This window comes from Leuciscus leuciscus (genome assembly GCF_965113295.1).
Source record: "Leuciscus leuciscus genome assembly, chromosome: 21".
NCBI classification, from domain to species: Eukaryota; Metazoa; Chordata; class Actinopteri; order Cypriniformes; family Leuciscidae; genus Leuciscus; species Leuciscus leuciscus.
In genome coordinates, this window is record NC_138745.1 from 28,225,646 (window position 1) to 28,245,351 (window position 19,706).

The 19,706-nt window shown below is 37.9% G+C and overlaps 2 protein-coding genes across 3 annotated transcripts in view; both read right to left on the reverse strand.

Annotated features, from left to right (window-relative positions):
* myo15b (myosin XVB) overlaps nucleotides 1–5,732 on the reverse strand; it is a 32,229-nt gene extending 26,497 nt beyond the window's left edge. Inside the window, exons 1-12 of the mRNA XM_082152963.1 lie at nucleotides 5,606–5,732; nucleotides 2,678–5,161; nucleotides 2,381–2,445; nucleotides 2,158–2,221; nucleotides 1,965–2,074; nucleotides 1,725–1,799; nucleotides 1,427–1,520; nucleotides 1,242–1,345; nucleotides 1,094–1,157; nucleotides 905–1,018; nucleotides 668–829; nucleotides 452–565 (exon numbers count right to left, since the gene is read on the reverse strand). Coding sequence (XP_082009089.1) covers nucleotides 452–565; nucleotides 668–829; nucleotides 905–1,018; nucleotides 1,094–1,157; nucleotides 1,242–1,345; nucleotides 1,427–1,520; nucleotides 1,725–1,799; nucleotides 1,965–2,074; nucleotides 2,158–2,221; nucleotides 2,381–2,445; nucleotides 2,678–5,077 — 3,366 coding nt within the window. The 5' untranslated portion in view covers nucleotides 5,078–5,161; nucleotides 5,606–5,732. The remainder of the gene's footprint in view (nucleotides 1–451; nucleotides 566–667; nucleotides 830–904; nucleotides 1,019–1,093; nucleotides 1,158–1,241; nucleotides 1,346–1,426; nucleotides 1,521–1,724; nucleotides 1,800–1,964; nucleotides 2,075–2,157; nucleotides 2,222–2,380; nucleotides 2,446–2,677; nucleotides 5,162–5,605) is intronic.
* A 1,204-nt stretch (nucleotides 5,733–6,936) lies between these two features.
* Nucleotides 6,937–19,706, reverse strand: part of llgl2 (LLGL scribble cell polarity complex component 2) — a 31,564-nt gene continuing 18,794 nt past the window's right edge. The window contains exons 12-26 of one of the 2 annotated variants that reach the window (XM_082152977.1): nucleotides 18,845–18,912; nucleotides 17,164–17,317; nucleotides 16,942–17,046; nucleotides 15,225–15,517; nucleotides 14,199–14,346; nucleotides 13,878–14,028; nucleotides 13,645–13,761; nucleotides 11,522–11,688; nucleotides 11,181–11,442; nucleotides 10,914–11,076; nucleotides 10,783–10,811; nucleotides 9,536–9,583; nucleotides 9,132–9,174; nucleotides 8,976–9,037; nucleotides 6,937–7,942 (exon numbers count right to left, since the gene is read on the reverse strand). In XM_082152977.1, coding sequence (XP_082009103.1) covers nucleotides 7,938–7,942; nucleotides 8,976–9,037; nucleotides 9,132–9,174; nucleotides 9,536–9,583; nucleotides 10,783–10,811; nucleotides 10,914–11,076; nucleotides 11,181–11,442; nucleotides 11,522–11,688; nucleotides 13,645–13,761; nucleotides 13,878–14,028; nucleotides 14,199–14,346; nucleotides 15,225–15,517; nucleotides 16,942–17,046; nucleotides 17,164–17,317; nucleotides 18,845–18,912 — 1,815 coding nt within the window. In that variant the 3' untranslated portion in view covers nucleotides 6,937–7,937. The remainder of the gene's footprint in view (nucleotides 7,943–8,975; nucleotides 9,038–9,131; nucleotides 9,175–9,535; nucleotides 9,584–10,782; nucleotides 10,812–10,913; nucleotides 11,077–11,180; nucleotides 11,443–11,521; nucleotides 11,689–13,644; nucleotides 13,762–13,877; nucleotides 14,029–14,198; nucleotides 14,347–15,224; nucleotides 15,518–16,941; nucleotides 17,047–17,163; nucleotides 17,318–18,844; nucleotides 18,913–19,706) is intronic. The other variant, XM_082152978.1, reaches the window with a different exon arrangement.

Genomic DNA, 19,706 nt, shown 5'->3' on the forward strand with positions numbered 1-19,706 from the left:
ATGCATTCACTAATTTTTCACACTAAACTTGTTCCACATGTTAACATGTGTATTGTTTATGTGGTGTGACTATATTATTGACACAAGGAGCATTTTATTACGGAGTAAATGTTTACAGATTGGCCCCATTCACTGTAACCTATATTTTTTGCTTTTATTTAAAGAATAGAAGAGATGAGTGGAAATTAATTGTTGTGGTATTATACATTATGCCACAAATGCTGTCAACTGAGTAAATGTTTACAGATTGGCCCCATTCACTGTAACCTATATTTTTTGCTTTTATTTAAAGAATAGAAGAGACGAGTGGAAATTAATTGTTGTGGTATTATACATTATGCCACAAATGCTGTCAACTGAGCTTGTACGAAACCCAAAATAGTCCTTTAAGTCTGAGGGCATGAGAAGAAAAAAATGGGTATTTGGATAAGAGTGTGCGTGAGTTGCTTACAGTCACCCGGTGTGTGATGACTGTCTGTAAGGCCTCTGCGGACACCTGCAAGAGGTTTCCCACTCTCCGAGCCTCAGCTTCACTAAAAATACGGGCGACCTCAAACGATTCACTCTAATTTTGTGAAAAGACAAACACACACACACACACAGTTTATCGTATACATATTTTAAAGGGTCCAACATCCTAAAATTGTCCATGAAAGGGCAACCACACCTCATAGGAGCTAAAGCAAATGTTGCCCAGCTGCAGGATTGATGACAGAATGCTCCAAATGGTTGCTAGTTGATCTGCATGTAAACCAATTGTCTCCAAGCAGTGGACCAAGAGCAGGAAGTCTTGCTTGTCATTCTTCCCTTGTAGCTCACAAGCCCTGCCCTTAAAAAAGCATTCAAAACATGAATATTTAGAAATATTAGGAAAAAATCACAAAGAAATGGGCTATTCATTTACCTGGTTGAGGTAGAAGTACGTTTCAGCTCCTTGCAGGTAAATATCCTGCTTGTCCCACTCATTCATCCCAGCCAACAGCTCATAAAACACATGATAGTTTCTCTCCTCCTTAGCCTAAAGGAACACAGTTCCAGTCAATTCAATTATTTCAGATGTCCTAAAGTGCAAGCTAATGAATAAACATCTAACCTGGAAGACAATTCGTGATTTTTCAAGGAGATATTTTGACAAAGATGTCCCGACAACAACACCACTGAAAAAAGAAATGAAGATCATATCATGCTCATTTAATGCTCACTGCCACTTAAATCAGGCCAACAACATGCAGTACACTTACTGGCATATGTGGATGTGTATGTACTTTCCAAATCGGCTAGAGTTGTTATTTAGTATAGTCTTGGCATTACCAAAGCTCTCAAGAATGGGCAAAACATCCATTGGCTGATGAGAGGAAGATATTTCTTTGAGTTTTCTATCATATTATTGCTAAACTTACTCATATGGAATAATAAATTGCTTTACCTGGCGTAATTTATCGTTTCTGCCTTGATACATGGAACTCAGGTAGTGGACAATGAGCTTGGCAGCCTCTGTCTTGCCTGATCCACTTTGCCCACTGTTGAGACATTCACATTCATTCAAATGTATAATATAGGAATATGCAAATGTGTAATTGATTATGTACAGTCAGCTGGTCATTATAAATGTAAATTGCTATGTATGTGTCTATGTGTATGTATATGCATATGTTTGCGTATGTATGTATATGCATGTAAAAATGTAAATGTATATGCATATGAATACCCATAATCCTCCTCACCTTATGATGATGCAGTGCTCCTGGGTGGTATTCTGAGATTGGCAAAAGGCAGCATCTGCTATGGCATATACATGACTGCAGGGACAGTGAAAATCAATCTTTCAACTTCATTGCTAATCTCTTATAAAAGAAAAAGAAAAACATAATTTGCCTACTGCTCATATGGCAAAAAAAAAAAGAAAAAAAAAAAAGATATGAATAGCCAAGCAATTCTTGAGTCCTCATAGTGAAAGCACTCACGGAGCATTATTGTGCTTCTCTTTACCCTGGTACTGCTGTCTCAGATCCTCAGTGTAGATGCTGAGAAGCTTGAAGGGGTTGATGGACAGAAGCATATTGCCAATATATGTCTGTTGGTTTCATAAAATGTTTTAATAAAGTTGAATTTGAGAAAGAAGAACATATTCAATCTTATAGAAAAGGTAATGCATACATAAATGGAATCCCGATGAAATCGCTTCTTGAGATTCAGCAGAACAGAACTCTCACACACCTCTCTGGAAAAAGTTTTCATGTTTTAAAACAATTCAAACAAACTCAACATGTCATTTGATATGCAAATTAATGTTTTGTTCATGGAATTCACTCTTTACTGCTGTGCCTTTTGTTTCCTAGACAGTTTACATGAGGAAATGTGCATCAGATGATTGACTCACTCCAGCTGTGCCAAATCTTCCACCTCATCCACCTCCACAGCTTGGCTGCTTCCTGGCATCATTACCTGAGGCACAAAGTAAAGGAAGCAGAGCAGATCTGTCACTGAGAGCCCCCAGTGGGCAGACATGTGGATAACACCCACACTCTTTCCCAGCTGACATCTTCTCTGATTCAAACAATAGACTTGTAGATATCACTGCATCCCTTATAACATCCCAAATAAGCACAGAGGTTATTTGCAATTACAAATGAGTTCAACACCAAGAATTATGTAAATTATTTTGCAAATATAGTACCTGTGTGCTGTTAAGTCTCTCCTCTAGCATTTTTTGGGTCGGATCTTCGGATTCCCATGGGCCTTTGTCATTATGGACTGGAATGACGTGAGCATGTTCATCATCTTGATACACCGTCCATTTAGTGAGCTTCTCCACCGTTTGATGGGGCAGGAGGTTCTCTGAACGCAGCCAGTCTTGAGGATCACCACACATCTGTTGAGTCTGAGCCCAGTGTAGCTCCATAGCGGAGGGCAAAAGACCCTCACCCATCAGCTCCGCCACCTCTCGATCTGCATCTTCCTCATAAGAAGGTTGCGTCACTCCATTCCTCCTTGTCTCGGATTCTGCTGATATATCTGCCTTCCTTATATTCCTCTCCACTTCTTTGCTCTGTCCCGTACTTACACCTTTAATCAAAGGTTTTGACATAGACAACTTGGTGATGTTTACTTGCGATCCCCCAAGTTTTCCCTTGGCGGCTTGTAATATACTTGTACCTCCTTTGATCCCTAATATTGGCTCTTTGTTGTCTGCTTTGACCTCTGGCTGTCCCTCAGTCACTCGCGAGTTTGGACTGCTATTCTTATCACTTTCACTCTCTTGAGTGTTTTTCTTGATGGACCTTAGTAGGCTAAGGTCTGGCTTGACTGGAAGAACCAGTCGAGCACCAGGCTTTGGTGGTTTACGCTCTGTGATGCCTCCATCGCCTGTGCTGGTGCTAGTAGATGGACTGGGGGCTTCCTTTGCCTTGTCAATTTTGTTCATCCTCGGGAACACAATTGCATATTTGGCATCTCCTGAGTTGGCCTTTTCCTCTATGTCTTGTGGAGATGAACAAGGCTCATCAAAAGAATCACCCTGGGGATCAGCTGTAGCACCCTCATCTGTCTTGGAATCCTTTGAGGATGATACTTCCTTCTTTGATTTTCCACCGCCTGCCATTTTCATAACCATCTTGTGTCGGATAAGACTCTTCTTTGACTTGGTACTACTACTCCTCTTCTTTAATACCAAAGCAGAGAGCCATTTTGAGACCCCAATCGCTTGGGTGACTGCCGATATCTTTCTTCGAACGTGAATGCTCTTTGGCATCTTCTTTTGAATCCATCCTGAGACACGCCGCAATGTCGTCATGCCTCTTTTCCGGGCCAATAAACGCTCTGTTGACTTTGAGGACATTTCTTCTTCAGGCTCAGCTGCATCTGGCACTATTTTCTCACATGCATCTTGTTTTGGTTCTTCAACAACGTCTACAGTGTCTTTTGAAGTTTCCTCTTTGGCGTTCTTGCTTTTATCATCTTTCCCTTTGCCTTTCATTGAAAATAGCCCACGAGATTGTCTGTTCAACAATCCTTTTGGGCCTTTTGTTGGGCTTTCTTCCTGTTGATCTGCTTCCTCTGTCTTGGCAATTGCCTTTGTTTTACTTGCCAACTGTAGAATTTGAGACTTACCTTTAGTGGTGCCAACTTTGGAGAGAGCCATTCCTTTAATTTTGACTCCTTTTGAAGACACAGAACCTTCTTTAGGGTCCTCTCCTCTAGAAGGCCCCTTCTTTTGTAGTATCTTGGATTTTAACATCTTTTTCTGCCCCTGGAGGTGGACTGTCAGGTTTAGTGGTCCTGGTTTTGTTGATGAACGTGCCGTCTCTCCCTGTGTGCTCTCTTGCCCTGTATCACTCAATGCCTCCTCAGAGTCTATTTCTTCTAGTTCCTTCTCGGGTTCTATGATTTTACTTTCAGTAGGCACGTCAGAGTTGTCCTCGCTCACACTTTTCTTCTCCTCTTCTTCTTCTTCCTTTTCTGTTTTTTTGTCTACATCTGACAGCTCTTCTTCACCACTTAATACACTTGCGTCTGTCTCATCAGTGTCCTCGATGCAATCTGACCCCTCCTTCTTGTCATCCTTACCTTCTTCATCACTCTCTTGCTCTGAGGTCTCTGCTTTCTCGCTCTCTGATTCATCCTCTTCGGTATCTACTACTTTAGCACCTCCCCTTGTACCTTTTGCAGGAGTTTTGGCTAGACTTTTTTTCTGGTCAGGTTTTGATTTGACAGCTTTCCCAGCTCTCCCTCTTACCGTATTGCCATTGGTAACCTTAGCAGGTAAGATTTTTCCATTTTGCTTTTTAGCTTTGGCTATTTGCCTAGAGGTCTCTATCTCTTCCTCTGGTGGTGCCTCGGTTTGGTTACTCTTTCCAGTTTTCTTCTCCTTATCTTTTTTGTTCTTCCCTTTCCCAGCTATCTCTTCCTTTTGTACAGATTTGTCACCTTTTCCTTTCCCAATTTCATTATTATTTGAGAGAATTTGAGATCCAGTCTTTCCTCCTTTTTTCAGGGGAATTGATTCTTTTTTGTCTGTCTTTCCTGCCACTGCTTTTTGCTTCCCTCTAGCCCTGGTAGGGGATTTGGCTGGAGGCATGATTCTGGGTCAAAGTAACCTCACTGGTCCTCTTTCTGTCTTTCCCCCTCAATGTCAAGACATTTCTTCAATGACCTAAGAATACTAAAATATTTTCAAAGATTAAAAGATCTGTGTTAGGAAGGTACTCCGAAACTGTAATATCATTATGCTAATCCTTTTTTTTTTTTTTTTACTTTTGTGCAGGTCTAGTGAAACTGATGCATATCAGCAACCTTAACTACCATGGGTGGAGATCATGTATCATGTCTTTCAACTAAAGTGCAAGGTGTACCTGACCTAATGGTCACCATTAGGACTGGGTTTCAGACATTTAGCTCTTCACTCTCAATAATGCCAATTGGATTAGATATAGACAGATATAGACAGTTTAACAAGATACTTCCAATCACTCAATTACAATTTCTTTTTTAGAAGAAATTCCAACTTAAAATTAAAAATGGCCATTGATTCTTAAATCAAATGACCATTAACAACCAGAACAAAACTTACTACAGGCATTCATCTCTGTACTACCGAATGACTTACCTGTCTTCTTAGGTAAATATATGTGGCACTGAGGGGGTCTGGTGAGTATTTCTGCTAGTCCCGAACACTCCATGGATTGATTCTGTGACTAGACTCAAACACCAACACAGTCTCTCGGCCACACACACACACACACACACACACACACACACACACAGGTACGCACAAACTTTCAAGGGCTGTAGTGAATAATTTATGTTTGACGGCACACCATACAGTTATGCCCATTCATATCGGCAGCTGCTGAACAGACGGTGGAAAGGTGAGAGGCTTCACTGCAAGGGTGACAAAAGGTGTTGATACATGAGAGAGCAAGAGAAAGATACTAACACATGCTCACACATTTACAAAGAAATTCCAGAAGACATTCCGTCACAAACTTTAAGATAAGTCTGTTAAGTTTTCTTTCTCCATCAAGATCTAGATTGGAATGTAGGATAACAAATTAAGTGACAAAACACACACACACACACACACATAGACGTAATGATTTTTATACTGTACTATTTCCTACACCAACCTTACCTCTAAACCGACCCATCAGAAAACTTTCTGCACTAATCATTTAGTATGATTTATAAGAAGTTTTCCTCATGGGGACCAATTTTTTTGGTCAACAAAATTTCTTCTTTGTAATTTTTCCCTAGAAGAAAAAAAATAAAATAATTTTGAACAAAAAAATGTGTTCTTTGTTAATAATTTCATTGCCATAATAGGGAAATATATACAAATATTATGTTATTAGTTTTTAATTATTTGAATCTCATTTATATTCAGAAGCTACTACTTGACCATACTAATATATTAACTTCTACTTTATATAACTTGCTTGTACTGTGTGCACAACATCGTAAACAACTATTCTCCAGGATTCTTTAAGAGACGGTGTCCAATATCAGGTAAACATTTGAGCTACTGCGATTAGGGAACAAAGCATCTCTCAATAATAAATGATCAAAACTCTTGGCCAAGTGTGTATGACAACTGATCAGACCAAAGGGACATTTCTTTCAAAATGTTTTCAAAAGCTACAACCACCTTATAAGAGCCAATGACTACACAGATGCAAAGTTAAGAGTTCACTTAGAAAAGATGGGATATGGAGTTAATGAACCAATTTTGCTAGTCTAATTTTGGGCCATTTTTAGTATTTAAAATTAGACTAGCGAACTTGAACAAAATTCACGTATTAGATTCTTTATATTTTAAAAAGATAGAGCAAAATGTTCTACTGCATTTATACATTTAATAACCTCTTATTGGACTTCCCTGAATTAAACAAACTCAGACAGAATGAGAAAACTCATCAAAAATGATGAAAAAGACAGTAGTTTGTGTGAAAAATCTTTACTGAGAAGACTGTAGTGTGAAGTTACAAAGAATAATAATTAGTGTTCTCATACATAATCATGTTTCTACAAAAATATATTCTAGACCCCCCCCCAAAGAAAACGCTAATCGCATTTCAGGAGACAGTACCAAAATATTTCCTCAGATCAGAAAATACAGCCCTCCGTAAAAGGAACCCACCGTCAAAACAGGTACGGATTTTCATATACACATATATTAAAACATTTGACTACAATATTTTAAAATTACATTCCTAAATTACATCATTCATTATTGGCATAACAAAAAAGTTTTACATAAAAAAAAAAATTAAAAACCTAGCCCCTCAAAAAGCTGTACACCCTAGAAACTACAGCATATGTACTACACAGTAGTGTACGAGTACCTATAAGAACTTTTATCTACCCACTGTTCTCATTGGTGTGGACGGGGGAAAGGCAACACTACTTTTGGAATACAGTAGGGTTTTTAATGTGTATGGGGTGTAATTGCAACGGTGTTATAGCATCTAGTGCTAACATTGCCTTGTCGTCCTACCCTAATTCGTCAGCAACAGCTAATGGCATCTTCACCCAGGTATTATACACCATCTATGCAAATTCTGAGGTCCTTAATTTGGTATAAAAGAAAAGTCATGCATTTAAAATTAAGTTAAAAAAACAAAATTGTCAGTCTTTCAAATGCCATTGCATTTGCTCAGGTTGCTGCACAGGTAGACGCTGGTGGTGTGAAGGTGGTCAATCAGCATGTAATGGATTCAGTGGAGATACAGTGATTGGTCTTAGCAGGCACAGGTGGTGGTCCCTCTCTCTCTTCTCTCTGTCGTCTCCCTGGGTGTAGAAGCTCTTGAGTGGGAGGTTCCTCTCTCCAGGGCAAGGCTTTCTCGTGGTTCAGTAGTGGTACTAGCAGTAGTGTTCAGATCGTAAGCAAGTCTGGAGTAAAGAGCGGATCCAGAATCGTTCAGGCACGGGGAATTAAAGGCTCAGTCTGTGGACGCAGCAGAAAGCAAAGAAGTGCAATGAACGTAAAGCTCAAAAGTTATATAATAATATTGGTTTCTTAACACAGATCAAGGATCAATTACACCTGTCATGCTAAGGACATTTTATCTGACAAACTGAATCTTAGAAAGATTTATTCACTTTAAATTTAAATAAACACATAAAAACTATGATTTCCTCACACATTTATGTACAGTACATTGTAGAATGTCATTAACAATATATTAAACATCAATAAAACAATTATAATTTAAATTCTACATTAAAAATGAAAATTTTAAATCTCTTTTTGGTCTTAGCTCATTTTACTTTTACACTATAGTTTAGTAATGATAAATAAATAAATAAATAAGTAAAAATAAATAAATAATAATAATAATAATATTAAAATGGACGGAGACCAAAATACAAATTTTTAACGACAGAGGAGATAAGAAAATGTATCCACATTTAATAATAATAATAATAATAATAATGTTATTATTACTACAATTATTATTATTGAAGCAGTCTCAAATATATATAGCAAATATATATTCGGTCTTTTTGCATTCACACTGTAGTTTGTATAAGCCAGCCTTCCTGTACATAACATAATAATAATAATGTTATTATTATTAGTAGTGGTATTAAAGTTGTCTACAACCGAAATTCTAGAGAAATCAACATATGTTCTCTTATCTCCTATTTCTTTGCATGTCATTAACATTGTATTATAATGACCTGTACAAACCAAAGAAATTTGGAATTAAAATATGAAAAAGTGAACCCAAAGCACATCGTGATTATTATGCACAATATGAAAACCTGATCCATTTTTAAATGAACAGCTCAAAGAGCACCTCCAAACACACTACTGCACCGAACACATACATAAAGATCTGCATTTCAAATACTGAGAATAAAATCCTACTTTGGAAAGCAAAGATCAATGTGCTCTCAAATTCTTGCAATAGGGCTAGTTACAATATGACTATTGGAATAACAATTTATGCTAATTGGGAATAGAAAATAATTACCTCCATTGCTCAGGATATTGCCTGCTTTTGGCTTAGTCTTCAGATTGTTCTCTAGGAACGTCCTTTAAACAAACAATTGGCAGATTATTCAAACCTTACCGGTATTAATGAATATTAATAAAGTAATAGAATCTACATTAAATTAAACTTTCTCACGTTTGATCTCCTTCTAGGGACTTCTGGATCTCCTGAAGCACACCTGTGTTAGAGCAAGATGTCATTCAAACAAGTACGAATCACTAAGAGTCCAGCAAACACCATCCTCACTGGAATGGCTTGTAAAGTACTCAGAAATGAGCTCTTTTTATAAACAACAAATCATCCTAATATCTTTTGCACAGATATTAATATGACAGTATTATTGTGCAGGCAGATGGAAGTGTTACAGATCATGCACACACGTCTGCACAGACCAGGCCACGATTAATCATACAGCATGTTTAGATTATTGTTTTAGGCCAATTGCATGTCACAAAACATACACAGCAATGCTCTGAGGTGTTACACATCTAAACTACTTCAGAATATCCTGTCTAACTGCTGATTCCTCATGTACTCACTCTCATCGTTGAGCAAAGCATGCTCCATTACTTGTCTAGCAGAATTCTCTGGAACACACAAGCACACTGATTAGTTGGGCTAAAGCTTGCAAATGCTTTAAAGAGGAGTTATAAATACAATCCATAATTGTTGCAACAGTCTTGTTTTAGTATTTTTTTTTTGTATATTTGAATGTTTTATATATTTTGAATCAGCTTTTATTTTAATATCCAAGGCAACATTTCTAATTTTCATTTAATGTTTACATTCTATTTCAATGAACAAAAACTATTTTTAATAGTTTTAGTTACCAATAACAACTCTTGATGACAGGCAAATTATCTAAAAAAAAATATAATTAAACAATGGGTCTTATACTCTCATTCACTAACCGTGTGTATAGAACTTTTGTTCTAAATTTTATTCTAAACGTACAAAAAAAAAGAAGAGAGAGAGACAGACAGAGAGACAGAGAGAGAGAGAGAGACAGACAGAGAGACAGAGAGAGAGAGAGAGACAGACAGAGAGACAGAGAGAGAGAGAGAGAGAGAGAGAGAGAGAGAGAGAGATATGCTGAGAATGATGAAAGGAAAGGGTGTGGTGTCATGTATGCTGAGAATGACGAAAGGTAAAGGGTTTGCAGAAAGCCCTTATATGGTTTGGCAGTTTTATGCAAATGACTAACCTCGGGGCATATGGTCGCTCATGTAGAATATTCAAAATGAATTAATATTAGAACGAGGTCAAGAACAAATTCATGTGCATATGCACGTATTGTGAATGAGGTAGAGCTTTTTTGTGAAAAGTTCTCCTGTGCGTGTAAAAACGAATAATAAACACAATTAGTGAATGAGACCCAAAGCTTTCCAGTGCACACGATACAACTCCTACTTTTCAATGGAATACTTGATTGGTCAGTAGCAGTTTGTCTAATAACATGCACAAAACTCAAAATTATGATATTTCTGAGTGCAGGCTGTATTATAATATATGATACCAGTATGTGTGTGTATATATACACACCAGTATATATGCTTGGTGCTTTTATGAGTTTATGAGTTTCCAAGAATTAATGTGGCACCGTTTCATCAATTATGGATTGTCTAAGCATGGACAGAAGTCTTTTGTATGAGTGACTTATGGGAATAAAATGGGCAAGCATTCAACAAAGCACTAAGAACATGCGTGTTGTAGGATGCTTAGTTTGCACAATTCACACAGATCTAAAAAAAAAGAAAAAGAAAAGAAAAAGCAAACTGAATCTCACCATATCGATCACTCTCCGTTTTGAAATTTCTGGAAACACAGAACAAACAAACATCAATAAAAAAACACTTATTAATCTTTGACAACAGGAAAGGAATAATGAATTCTGAACTATCACACAACTACACACACCTGTGTTCAGTAGGCACTCCATCTGGCTGGTCCTTGTGGACGGGACTTGATGGCGTCTTGGGCCTCATTTGTAGGGGAGCCTCAACCAGACAGCGTGGTTCCACCACCAAGCGGGTGGAGAGAGAAAACCGCTCAAACTCAGATGGGGAGATCAGGTAGAAACCTAAAATATGACCAGACAGACAGTTAGTTAGTTTCAGAGTAGATTCATGCTTTTACATAAGTGAGTAAATGCACTGTGTGCATGTAAGAGTTAGCATTTCCTACCTTGGCCATATTTGGTGAAAACACAAGATGCGATTCCACTGACGTCTTCTCTTCGTATGCAAGGATAGTGGACCAGCATTTTGATGGAGGGCAGAGAGATGACATGTAGCTCACCCTGATTGGTCAGCACCACCAGGCTGCTCTCCAACTGTTCATCGGTCCGAGAGCCAAACCAAGCCACGCCCACACGGCGCACACGAGAGCCGTCGACTGCTGTCAGCTTCAGCTTTGACTTACTGCTCACTTTAGGCAGGGTAAACAGCTGTGCACACACAGATAAGGTAAGACACAATCTATGTTGGCAATGGGCGAAAAATAAATTGTGTCGTGCAAATTCTCACCTTAAATTGCTCCTCTGACACAACCAATAGATGATGCGAACCATGCATTTCAGGACTGCGTGCCAGATCATGGGCCACCTCCAGGGGCTCGGGCAGAGGGGAGCCCTTGCCATCCAAGACCACCAAACCAACCACTGGAGCACGATGCATCAACTGAATCTCTTTAGCTGGGGATGAAGAAGCACTTTTTTTTATAGAAGATCTGTTTATGTAAGCAGGGTTTTGTGCACACTACTGTTCAAAATTTTGGGGTCAGTGAGATTTTATAATTTATGCTATCAAAAACACAGTAAAAACAGTAATATTAAGAAATATTTTTACAATTATATACTGTTTTCTATTTTAATATATTTTAAAATGTACTTCATTCCTGGGATACAAAATGAACTTTCAGAAGCTATTAGCTTTCAGCGTCACATGATCCTTCAGAAATCATTCTAACATGCTGATTTTGTGTTAAAGAAACATTTCGTATTATCATCAATCTTGTGTGAAAACGGTGATCATTTTTTCAGGATTGAAAAAATCCTGATGGAGAGAAAGTTCAAAAGAGCAGCAATTTTTTTTTTTTTAAATAGAAATATTTTGTAACTTTGTAAATGTCTTTTACTGTCACATTTGGTCAATTAAATGAGTTCTTGTTAGGGATGTCCCGATCAGGATTTTTATGCCCCTGATCTGATCCGATCCGATCCGATCCGAGTCAATGAATATTGAGTATCTGCTGATATCTAGTCCAAATCCGATACTTGTATCCAATGTATACATGGACATATAGAGAGTTTCTCAGAGGCTCAGATGTAAAAAAAAATATCTATCACTACAGAGTATTTTTTTATATATACACAGACACACACTATACACTAGTATCTGTTATAACATCTGTTATAATGGTGGACATTGCAAACAGACTGTGTGGTCACAATTATGAATATGGGACCACTGATATAAACTTCTTATATTTTATATGTACAATAAGCAGAATAATTGCAACAAAAAGAAAAAAAAGTGTTTTTAAGGTTAGAAAGCATGAAGCTCACGGCGTCAGAATACCAGTCTGTCAGTCAAGTCCAAAGCAAGACGCAACCCATAGCAATGCTTTATGGCAACGACGTCTCTCAGACAGTCTGACGACAGATAAAAATAAACAGTAAATAAATTACTTTCGAGTGATTCGATATGGTTGACCAACCCACTTGAATGCGCATACCGACACCTACGTGACAGCAGACGTAAAATAACTGATCAGGCTTAGGATAGCCCATACCGATCAGTTAAAAAATGCTTAATCAGCCCTGATATCGATCTTTGAGATTGGCTCGGGACATCCGTAGTTCTTGCCAAATAAAAGTATTAATTTATTTGATAAAAAATTTTTTTTTTTAACTCACCCTTTACATTGATTTTACCAAGTTTAAACGTATTGTTAAGTGAAGTAGAGTGCCAAAACGCCCTTAAAGGGATAGTTCACCCAAAAATGAAAATTCTGTTATTAATTACTCACCCTCATGTTGTTCCAAACACGCAAGACTTTTGTTCATCTTCGGAACACAAATGAAGATCTTTTAATGAAATCTGAGAGCTTTCTGTCCCTCCATTGACAGCTACACAACTGCCACTTCACCGCTTTACAAAGTTCATAAAGAGATCGTAAAACTAATCCATATGAATTGAGTGGTTTTAGTCCAAATTCTCTGAAGAGACTCGATCGCTTTATGTAATGAACAGATTTAATTTAGGCTTTTATTCACATATAAACATTGATCTCTTTATGAACTTTTTGAAGCGTCAAATGGTAATTGCGTAGCTGTCAATAGAGTCTCAGATATCATCAAAAAGATTGTCATTTGTGTTCCGTATATGAACAAACGTCTTACGGGTTTGGAACGACAAGAGGGTGAGTAATTAATGACATAATTTTAATTTTTGGGTGAACCATCCCTTTAACTGTGGTGAAATAACTAACACAAAACCTTACAGTTTATTACTTTTATAAAACATCAGCAACAATATTACTCATCTATGTTCGTTAAATGCATTTATTAAATGATTAATATGTCGGTTCATCTGCTTCAAAGTTGAAGAGCTCTTAAAATGTCATATATATACCATGTTCTTTTTACCTGCATGAGCCACTACTGGATCCTCTGCCCTTCGTTCCAGTGATGGCACACGGAGGACATACGCAAAGACAGCTCCGCCATTGGTTCCGGCCCACAGTGAGGGCGTACTGTGAGAACCTGAGGAAAAGAGAGAGGCAGCTGATGAAGGTCTTCTGCTAGTCTAAGAGGATACATTGGGAATACTAACCCTAAATTGAATTATCAACGATTAAAAAAAACACTGTGGTACTTACTATCATTGACAAACGTATCTGCGAAGTAGAGTGTTCTGACGAGGCCCGTAAAGGAGTCGTCAGAAGAACGGGCTTCGATCTTTCTCTGTACAGGAGCCAACTCCATCTCCTGCAGAGCTTCGGCCTCCAGCCTGGCATTGATCTCCTGCAGCTGTAGAAACATCATTAATATTCACTATCGAGCCTGAACTACCGTTTCAACAACTCCAAAGTATGCAACGCTAATCGCTACCAAAATAACTGCATGCATGATGCCTAGTCACATGTTCATTTGACTGCTGAATAACTGAAGCACTAGAGAAGAAGAGAGCTGATACACACCTTGGCTGCGTTGTTAGTGTGGTGTTTTCGCATGGAGACCCGGCTGCGGCGAATCCTACGGAAGGACTGTCGCAGGGACTTTTTGATGGACTTGACACGTGACAGCGGCCCCTCCAAGGCCATCTGATCACTGGGGTTTAGGGTGCACCTGCAAACAGACAGCAAACAACTATTAGCATTCTTCTCAAGAGGAAAAAAAAAACTGATAGAATTTAAAATTGTAATGACCTTAAATAGGTCTAATGGTCTTAATAATCTTGATCTTAACAGTTTAATCTAAAGACTTGTGCTCATAAATAAAAGGTTTTATATAACTTTTACTGACAATTAAAATGTTTAGCTACATACAGATTTTTTTTAAATCTAAAACTAACAAATGTAACTTTTTTTTGTGCCACATATCAGGTCATACATTTTTTTCATACATTCATACTTAGCAAGGACACATTAAATTGATCAAAAGAAACAGTAAATACATTTATAATTTTACAAAAGAGTTCAATTTAAAATAAGGGCTGTTCTTTTGAACTTTCTATTCATCAAAGAATCCTGAAACAATGCATCACGGTTTCCCAAAAAAAATATTAAGCAGCACAACTGTTTTCAACATTCATATTAGAGTGATTTCAAAAGGATCATGTAACACTGAAGAGTGTCTGTACTAGAGTAATGATGCTGAAAATGCAGCTTTGCCATCACAGGAATAAACAAAAAATCATAAATAATGAAAAACCAGACTATCATATGATTAGTGAATCATACTATGAGCAAATTTTCCACTTACGCATTTAGCATGATAAAAATATACAATGGTGACAAAGACTATAGCTATAATAAAGACTTCCCTTTTTGAAGGGAACATTGTGGCGATCACATCAGTCTAATGTTCTTTATATTTCAGCTTATTTTTAAGGGTATTCCTTAATGTTCATTTGTATCCCCCCAACAGTCACTTGTATTAACAGTGACAGATCAACCTTTTGTACTAATAAAACTGGAATGCTTTTTTAAATGTTTTCTTCTCACTTGACAAAGACGTTATTCCTCTGATGGTAGTCATATAGGCCAAAGCCATGGCTGGTACCGAATGCGACCAGTTTCCACTCTGAGTGCAGAGCGATTGCCGTGACCACAGCGGGCGGCTGGCACTGCACCAGGGCGAAGGGCTGGAAGCCTGGAGGGAACATCACCGGCTCCTCCCGCACGTCTAGACGCGCTTGGCCCTTCCAGCGAAAGCCCTCCTGACCCTGCAGCAGGTCCACCACTGTAGCCTCAACCATCTGCTCGGCAGCCTCATCGTTCAGCTCCATAACCAGAATCTGAGTGGGAGGAATGAAAAATGACATTTACTCAAAACTCTCTGATTGAAGCAGATAAAAAAAAAACCCCGGCAACATCTCAACTTCTGCAAACACATTTCCTCAAAGCAGAGTGCACACTTTATTCGTTCTTACAGGACAATTCATATAGCATGATAAGAGCTTTGGGTAGCGTTCTGCCAGCACATCAGCATAACTGTACTGAAACCTCTCAGTAGTTCAGTGGAAGGGCAGAGCTATTGATCCTGAAGAGTGGTTTTTAACTGAGCTCATCTCATTTCCTAATGGCAGACATGATGTGTAGTAGACTGTTAATAAGCTGCTAAATCAGAGCGCTTTAGTCGAGTTCTCTCTCATGATTAATTATCAGCAGCGGCTAAAATGTATGATAAATCAGATGGTCAGAGGTCAAAGTTTAAGGTCAGTATTTTTTTTTAAAGAAATTAATACTTTTATTCAGCAAGGATTCATTAAATTGATCAAAAGTGATAGTAAAAACATTTGTTATGTTACAAAAGATTTACATTTTAAATCAATGTTCTTTTAAACTTAAATCATCTTTGTGGAATCATGGTTTCCACAAAAATATTATGAAGCACAACTGTTTTCAACATTGAAAATAATAAGGAATGTTTCTTGAACACCAAATCAGCATTAGAATGATTTCTGTAGGATCATGTGACACTGAAGACTGGAGTAATGATGCTGAAAATTTAGCTTTAACTTCACAGGAATAAATTACATTTTAAAATATATTTAAATATTAAAGGTGCATTGCGCAAGTCTCTGAGTTTTTGCAGAACTATGCCCCCTCTGGCGGCAAGCGAAACTGCAGCCAGAAGTGTGCACGCTCACAGACAAAAGTTTTCTTTTTTTTATCTTACGTGGAGTTCGCGTTGGTGTTTGAAATGAACTACAAGCCGGTCTCTTAGAATCCATCTTCTACGGAGAATGGCGGCGAATACACAAACCTGCCAGACAGCCAGGTGAGCGTGCCGTGAACACGCATGACGTCACGCCCAGTCTAAAATTCCGGCCCGAACCCCTCTTATTTATTTGACTTTACAGGATTATAGAGACAATCTCAGTGATCAGAGAAGGGCTCATTCAGCCCATCAGGCAATTGTTTAAGCATGTATGGGTTAGAAAACGGGTATTTTTAACATGAAAAGTTGCTTAATGCACCTTTAAAGTAATTAATTTGTAATAATATTTCACCATATTAATGTTTTTACTGTATTTTCATAAAATATATGCAGCTTTGGTGAGAATAAGAGACTCGTTTCCAAAAAATATCTTACCAATCCAACATTTTTGAACAGTAAAGTAATAACTGAACAAAAGTAACCATTTTAGCATTGCTTGTTTTAATGCTGTGTGTGAACAGAGTCAGTCATCTCCTAAACTCCCATATGCGAACTCACTTGTCCTGCAGTTCCAGCCACTGTCAGATATCCGCTGTATTTACACAGATGGATCTTCTGAATGCCAAGCCGAGGGTCGTCGCTATATGGGTCAAAGCAGCCCACCTGATACATTGAAAAATAATAAACACTGAATCAAATGTTTGATGAAAACTGTAAACAGCTGTGCTAATAATAGGATGTAGATTGTGAGTGGTAATGCTTGTTTTAGGTGAGACAGACCTTGCGGAACGGAGGCCACTCTCCCTCACTGCCCTGGTTCATGTTGTCATTTGGGTCGGCATCTGTGTGGAAGACTCCCGCCGTGCTGAGCTTGTACATGGGGTAAAGACAGACCCCTGAGGCGTCCCAGAAACGTACCGTGCCATCTTCGTGCCTTTCAAGAGGAAAAGGGATGCATTTAACATGAAAGGTAAGATTCATTTTTAATAATCAGTTCCTCATTCCCTCCAGGTGAAACCATTACAGCATCTTAACAGAAAATGTTTCCTTGTTATTCCTCGTTTCCATGAGAAGGGAAAAACCCAACTATATTAAAGGAACACTCCACCGTTTTTTGAAATAGGGCTTATTCACCTTCTTTCCCACATTTAGATAGGTGGGCAAATGCATTTTTGTCTCAGTGCATGCATTGTTTTAGTTTGACAGGGTTGGCGTGAGCTTAGCTTAGCATAATTAATGGAATCCTTTGTTGCCAGCTAGCATGTCCTGAATAAAAGTGATATAAAAAAAAAAAAACCCTACCTAATTACTTCTTGTGGCCTGCGTATTCACAACAAGTACAAATAGCGATGCAGATTAACACTAGGCGATTTCCTAGGCAGATATTGACTTATATATTAAGGACTATATTAGGGGGAAGCACAGGCGAAGCACTGCTACTTGGGCGTGATATCTCTGCGCCCAAGTAGCAGTGCTTCGCCTGTGCTTCCCCCTAATATAGTCCCAAGTCAAAATCTGCATAGGAAATCGCCTAGTGTTAATCTGCATCGCTATTTGTACTTGTTGTGAATACGCAGGCCACAAGAAGTAATTAGGTTGGGTTTTTTTATTTTTTATATCACTTTTACTCAGGACATGCTAGCTGGCAACAAAGGATTCCATTCATTATGCTAAGCTAAGCTAGCGCCAACCCTGTCAAACTAAAACAATGCATGCACTGAGACAAAAATGCATTTGCCCACCTACCTAAATGTAGGAAAGAAGGTGAATAAGCCCTATTTCAAAAAACGGTGGAGTGTTCCTTTAAGCAAATATTTAAACAGGGTCCAAGTACCAAATGAGAGTAACAATTAGCTTTGAAACAGATTTACTGTAATAATACTACATTTTTAGGAACTGTGAAATAACACATGATTTAATTTGCAAAGTAAGAACAAGAATCTGATCTTCGGTTTTTTTTTTATCTGATGAAAGTTATCCGAGCGAAACAAAACAGACAAACAGTGGAAAAAGTTTTTTTTGACAGTTTTGGTTTCACTGAAGTGTTTATTACTGAAGGTTTGGGTAAGTTAGTTTTACACTTATTAGGTTAGGTAACACTTATTCAGCAAGGCTACATTAAATTGATAAAAGTTGTTAAAGATATTTCAATTTCAAATAAATGCCGTTCTTTTGAACGTTCTATTCATCAAAGAATCCTGAAAAAAATATTTTCACAAAAATATTAAGCAGCACAACCATTTTCAACATTGACAATAAAATAATATATAACCCCAAAATAAGTTTGATAGAACATTTTTTGAAGGATTATTCTAAAACATTCTTCATTTTGACACGGTTTATAATTATGAAGAGAACAATTCTGCATATTTCACAGGTCGAAACTTTATGAGGAAATCAGTGAATTCAAGACTAAGATCACACCAAGACCGACAGCGTTACATCACACACATCTACTCACCCCGTGAGGAGCAGGTCTCTCTGGGGAGGGTCTGGGGCAAGATTCTGACCTCCATTTATAGGCCAAGGCTACAAAAAGACAGATTTGAAAACAAGAACTGAATAGTTGTCCATGGTGCTGTAAACCATCACAACAGAACTTGGGGTTAATAAAGGCCTTCTGAAGTGAAGTGATGCATTTGTGTAAGAAAAATATCCATATTTAAAACTTTATAAACTAAAATACCTAGCTTCCGACAGATAGCCATACGCATCAATTTTCGGCGAAATAGTTACCCCTGACCTGACTCATGACGTATTGACGAACGTAATTAGAAGTCTAAAACGAGAATGTTTAAAGAGAAATCTCAGAGGACTTCGATATAAGAGAAGAGAAGCTTGAATTTGTTGCCCAGCCCTATTTATTTGAACCGCGAGAGGCATCAAAGCTTACGCTACACCTACATCGCATCAGGGGTTACTCTTTTGGCACAAGTCGACTTGGGTAGGCCGTCTGCTGGAAGCTAGTTATTTTAGTTTTAAAGTTTTAAATATGGATATTATATGGATTACTTTTATGATGGATGGATGCACTTTTTTTTAAACTTCAAAATCAGAACCGCCATTCACTACCATTATAAAGCCTGAAAGACCAATGATACTTTTTAATATAACTCCGATTGTGTTCGTCTGAAAAAAGAAAGTCATATACACCTAGGATGGCTTGAGGGTGAGAAAATCATGAGATCATTTTCATTTATGGGTGAACTATCCCTTTAACCCAGAAAATGACAGTTCAAAGCATTTCATGTGTGTATTCTCTTCCTGGCGAGTTGTTTTACTCAGTAACATGCAATGAGCTTAATATTTCTGTATTTGTGTAA